This window comes from Pteropus vampyrus, unplaced genomic scaffold (assembly GCF_000151845.1).
Source record: "Pteropus vampyrus isolate Shadow unplaced genomic scaffold, Pvam_2.0 Scaffold2, whole genome shotgun sequence".
Classification (NCBI taxonomy): domain Eukaryota; kingdom Metazoa; phylum Chordata; class Mammalia; order Chiroptera; family Pteropodidae; genus Pteropus; species Pteropus vampyrus.
In genome coordinates, this window is record NW_011888783.1 from 23,431,422 (window position 1) to 23,437,485 (window position 6,064).

General features: G+C 37.2%; 1 protein-coding gene across 2 annotated transcripts in view; it reads left to right on the top strand.

The window, feature by feature from the left end:
* GRB14 (growth factor receptor bound protein 14) overlaps positions 1 to 6,064 on the top strand; it is a 113,134-nt gene that overhangs the window by 96,760 nt on the left and 10,310 nt on the right. For both annotated transcript variants that reach the window (XM_011358389.2, XM_011358395.2), the window contains 2 exons: positions 750 to 860; positions 1,054 to 1,149. In XM_011358389.2, coding sequence (XP_011356691.1) covers positions 750 to 860; positions 1,054 to 1,149 — 207 coding nt within the window. The remainder of the gene's footprint in view (positions 1 to 749; positions 861 to 1,053; positions 1,150 to 6,064) is intronic.

The window sequence follows — 6,064 nt, forward strand, 5'->3', positions numbered from 1 at the left end:
TTTGGTCAGTTTTCATTATACATTCAACCCTGGAATTAAGCATTTCTCCAAGTTATTAACCTACCGCAGAATAATATGACCCAGTGATTTCCCATGACCAGTTCTAAATCTCATGGATTTCCTAGAGAAGAAATAGCTGTTCATGATTCTACTTTGCCTTGAAAATCAGACACACCCCACTGCCAGATAATTTCCCTGAACTCATTGGTACAGGCTTCCTTCTTTTTGTAAAGGAAGATAGTCATGCTGCCTATCTCACTGCTTGTCGTGGTGTGTTAGGCAGTACACAGATGTGAGGGATGGTCGTTTCTGAATGAAGCATGAATCATCCTGTTTCTCCTTTTTCTTCTCTAACTGCTGCGGAAGCTTAAACCCACCTTCTTCCCTTTATTGAACCACCATTATTTGAAACCCAGGCAAAGAAAACATTTTCAAAAGCCATTCTATCTTTTCTTCCTGAGAATCCTTGAAATGGTGGTTAAAGAATAAGTTTAGAATAGGAAGGTGTACATTTTTGTATATTAGAAGTTAAATTATAAACAACTTGCCACTTCTCAATTTAAATAATATTGTATCAAGGTCCTGGTTATTTAAAGAAATGGTGACTTAGTTTTTCTTCCCTTTTGTTTCTGTGACATTATTTGGAATAATTTTTGCCAAGGTGTAAGTTATGTAATGTAATAGAAATACAAAAGAGATAGTGCAAAATATGTACCTATGTCAACACTTGCATATATTTTCTTTTTAAGGAACCACGGCATTTGCAGTTTTTCAGCGATTTTGGCAATAGTGATATTTATGTGTCACTGGCAGGCAAAAAAAAACATGGAGCACCAGCTAACTATGGATTCTGCTTTAAGGTACAGGCTTAATATTTTGATAGATGAATAAAGCAAGCCTCAGCCTTTTAGGTAAGCTTGAGTTTCTTTTAATTTCTTTTAAAAAGAGACAGCTTTCTCTTACATATATGGGAGAATTTTAGTGGCTTTTATTTCAACAGGTGTTACCTTCAAGATATGCATTAACGATAAACAATGTGCTGTGGCCTTCTAGCCTAACAAAGCGCGAGGGCCCCGAGACCTGAAAATGCTCTGTGCAGAAGAAGAGCAGAGTAGGACGTGCTGGGTGACCGCGATTAGATTGCTTAAGGTAATCTCACTGCAGTTGTGCATTTCTGTTAAATACTGGCAGTACCATCGAGGTTTGAAAATAGCTGTATTTTAAAACACAAGGGCTCACTCTTAATCTGTGTGGGTGGATGAATAAGAGGAAGAATAACCACCACCCAATGTGTGTATTTTATCTAAAAGATAAACATTTGCAGAGCCAAGTAGAATAACCTAGTACATTTATCTTTTGTGTGTGGAGTAAGTTATTTCATTTTTAGAAATGTTCTGATTTTCATTTTTTTTTTTTGGTAAGAATATTACATATATAGTCAGTACAACTGAAACTTCTATAGACAACTTAGTCTACATCTTAAAAACATTGCCATCAATCCGATATGAAGTACATTTTAAAATGTGCCCATCTGGATATATTTAGTGCAGTTGTTTTATGTCTTATTGATGTGTTATATAAATTGCTTTCTAGTTTAAGTATAACTCAAATTATTATATAAAGTTTACTATTATTAAAGCATCCACCTTTGTGCTAAGTAGATATTATAGCTTTCATAAGCTTAATTTCTTGGTAAGCATTTTGCAAAGAGTAAGAATGTTCTAAAGGTAATTAGGGAAGAGAGATACAACACTGATTTCTTCCAGAATATATAGAAAACATTTATTTTCAAAACTTGGATGTTAGTAAATTTAACACAACTTTAAATTTATGATTATAAAAATTATCAACCATTTCCTTTTGAAAAAGGGCAGAATAATCAGAATCAGATTAGTTGTCATAACAGTTTGGAAGAGTGTTCTAATTTTTAAGTTTTTAAATTGAGGTGAAGTTCACATAACATAAAATTAACCAAACTGGCTACTTTTAATGTGAACAATTCAGTAACATTTAGTACATTCAAAATGTTGTTCAATCACCAACTGTATCTAGCTGCAAAACATTTTCTTCACCTCAAAAGGAAATTGTACCCATGAAGCAGTTACTCTCAGCCCCGGGAATCTACCAATCTTCATTTTCTCTCTGAATTTACCTATTCGGATATTTCATTGAAATGAAATCATATAATAGGTGACCTTTTATGTCTGGCTTCTTTCACTTGGCATAATGTTTTATGGTTCAACCACATTCTAGCATAAGTCAGTAGTACTTCATTCCTTTTTACGGCTGAATAATATTCTCTTGCATGTATATGTATGTTAATAAACAATTTGTTTATCCATCTGTTGATGGATATTTGAGTTGTTTCTACCTTTTGACTACTGTGAATACAGTAGGGAAAATACCTTGAGGCCTCTGTTTTTTTCCTCCCCTTTTGTCGGAACTCTGTAAATTAGGCTAGACTGGTAGAGGAGATGCATCCAACCAAGTATTCCCCTCTTCCAACTTGACCTCAAAGTCAGACAGCCAACGCAGAAGCACCCACTTCCTGTGATCAGTCTTTCAGTGACCCCAACACACCACTGATTTTACTAGGATACTCCATTATTTTTTTTTAGTGTAACTAGAAAGAATTATGCCAATAAAATTATGATATGCTTTCATATCACTTATAATTTTTATTTTTATTTCAATAGTTTAGATTTATTTAGACCTATAGACCTAGATTTTCATCATTTATCAATTTTCTATATATACACAGAGATATATAAGTATATGTAGGAAGATACAGATGTGAAATAAATTAGTTGAGATATCTTTAAAACTTCTTCATACTCTAAGTCTGGCTTTTCTGAATCAATTTCATCTCAGAGTCAAGAATACCCATATTTTCTTTTTCTTTTTTTCCCTCTTTAATTACCCTCTTCCCCACCTCCACCCCTGACCTATGGACATTGCAGTTTCCCATTAAGAACTGGATCTCTGAAGGCAGGGCGTCTCCTCTCACACTCGCGGCGTACATCCGGGGCCTGGTGCACCCAGGGTATATGGTCCGTGGCTCCACCTGGGGCACGAACCCAGGACCTTCTGCATGTAATGCAGACATGCTAACCACTACACTGTGGAACCACCCCAAGGATACCCATATTTTCCACAGGGCATCCTGCTCTGTACCATCAAAAACTTGGGAGAGGCTGAACTTCACTGACAGTGCCTTGATATGTCTGTGGGATTGTTTTTCTAGCCATTAACATCCCTTTTGCACGGTTTGATGCTAATGATTTCTTGATCTCACTGGTTTTAAGCAATGACAAGCCACCTGTTCCACTGTGAATATTAGGTGCCATAGATTATAAGACAAATTTATAGATGTCGAAATCTGAAAAGAAATGTGTGTCTAAGAATTGATGAAGTCAACTAAAAGCTTTCTTTGATCCTTCCATAAACCAAGCTTAGTTTCTGAAAGATCATCTCCTCACTTTTTTCTCTCATCTGACTCTTCTCAAAGCCACTTTCAATTCATAAATGCCCTGTTTAAAGATGTTCTGTTGTATTAGTTTTGTAGCTGCTGTAACACATCACCACCAAAATAGTGGCTTAAAACAATACAAATTTATTATCTTACACCTCTGCCATTCAGAAGTTTGAAATGGATCTTAATTGGACTAAAAACAAGGTGACAGCAGGGCTGCATTCTCTTCTGGAGGGTTTTGGGGAAGAATCCATTTTTTGCCCTTTCTAGCCTTTAGAGGCTGCCCAGATTCTTTGGTTCATGGCCTCTTCCCCTGCCCTCAAAACCAGCAATGTCTGCTGAGTCCTTTTCACACTGCCATATTTCTGATTCTGTCTCTTCAGGCTCCTCCTTCCACTTATAAGGACTCTTGTGATTACACTGGATCTACCTGGATAATCCAGGATAATAACCGCCTTATTTCAAGGTCACCCAGTTAACACCTTTAATTCCGTCTGCAACCTAATTTCCCTTTACCACATAGTTTAACATGGTCATAGGTTCTGGAGATTTAGGTGTAGATGTCTATGGGGGCCATTATTCTGCTACTATATTGGCATTCCCTGTTTGTTTCAATTATGACAGGGCTTTTCCAGATGAAATTGGAGAGAGAGATAAGCATCAGTGAGGATCTTTATCCTGAGAAACCACCAAAGGGTTTCAAACAGGAAAGTGATATGATCTGTTTGACAATTTAAAATATCCAGATATAGGAAACCTGGGCTTGCCAGCATAGACACATCTGAGGCACTCTAATAGGGAACTGCATTGGTTTCCCCTGGCACCTCGTTGTCAGTGGGACACTTGTTTGATCTCCCTGGCTGGTCCAGCTGGGCTCTCCTGGTGTTAGAGGTATCTCTTGATTGTCTTTTTTGGTTGTCTATGATGTTAGTTCCAGAGTTTATCATTGCGCAGTAAATCCTCACTTAACGTTGTTGATAGGTTCTTGGAAACTGCAAGTTTAAGTGAAACGAGGTATAACAAAACTCATTTTACCTTAGGGTAACAGATAAAAACAAGAGTTAAGTTCCTACGGCATATTTCTGGTCACAAAAAAATCACCAAACTTCTAAATAAAGACCCAAAATACTTCTAATACTAAACATCGAAATAAGTGTAAATTGTACATACATTTAAGAAAGATTAATAAAAACGAGTAAAAGAATTCTTTCCCAACCCACTTATTTTAGTTCGGGCTTGAGGGTGGCCGAAGCCTATCCCAGAAGCTCAGGGCATAAGGTCGGCACCCCTCTGGACAGGACACCCTTCCATCGCAAGACGCATTCATACACCCACAGTCACTCGGACTGGGACAATGTGGACACGCCCATCACCTCATGTGCACAGCTTTGGGATGTGGGAGAAGGCAAGAGTACCTCGAGAAAAACCACGCAGACATGGGGAGAACGTGTGAACTCTATGCAGACAGTGGGCCCAGCCAGGAATCAATTTTTTCTTTCTCATCAATGTTATAACAAAATGATATTATTCGAGGACCTGCTCTACTTAGTGGGCAAGGAGAAACTAGTCTTTATGTAGTGTTGGCTAGACCAGAAGTGTCCCTCTTGTTTTCATTATATACTAATTAGAGACAGCCTTCCCCCAAAATTTGGTTTCTTGTTTTATGTTTATTTCCCTTTCATTTTCACATACATATAAAAACTCTTCATTTAATATCAGATGGAGATACCAGTTACATATAGAATCATAGAAAATCTGTTGGAGAAATTCCAGTTACATATAGAATCATAGAAAATCTGAGACTCAGGGCTTTACCCATGTACACTGCCCTAGTTACATTGTCTCCTTCCCTTTCCTTCAATTAAAACTCTGCTAGCTACACTCTAACATATTTTGGTCTCTTATCTGCCCCTCCATAGGGGCAAGGAAATGTTAAAGTGACCCATGCCCTACCCCTCAGCCAGAGTTAAATGCCTCTAACAGTACAGAAGCAACTACCTAACACCACAGGTACCAGGGACAATACATCTTTGAAGAAAACAGTCTTATTAGTTGGTAGCTGGCTTTTCATTGCAGATAAATAAAAGGTGGACAAGCAGCATGTTCCTTGTGAAAGTATTGGTTGGAGGTTCTTGTATAGTCTCCAAATTGAACTCGACTAGGAGTTTAGCCCCATTGTCTTCTTTCCAAAATTGTTGCAGGCTTAGAGTTGATTTAAAATAAATTTTGTTAGGTCTCATTAATGTCAAACCTTAGGTTAAAAATAACTTTTAGAAGTTGGGAAATAATTGGATAAAGAAGTCAATATAGAGAATTTTAAATGAGTGTGAGTTTGTATTTATGTTAAAAGCAAAATCTTGAAAATAGTGACTCTCCTTACCCCCCTCTGATTTTCTACCTAATTACCAAATATATCCACATTGCTGGAATTGCTTTCAAGGAAATAGTCTTTAGTAGAGGAAACAGCTCTGTTGGAATATTTAAATGGTATTTACCCTGAGAGTATGATTGGATTCTATGGTTATGACTCTATGAAATGTAGAGAATTGTGGACTATAGTCAAAAAAAGGGGGGGAGATGGACAGAAAAGCC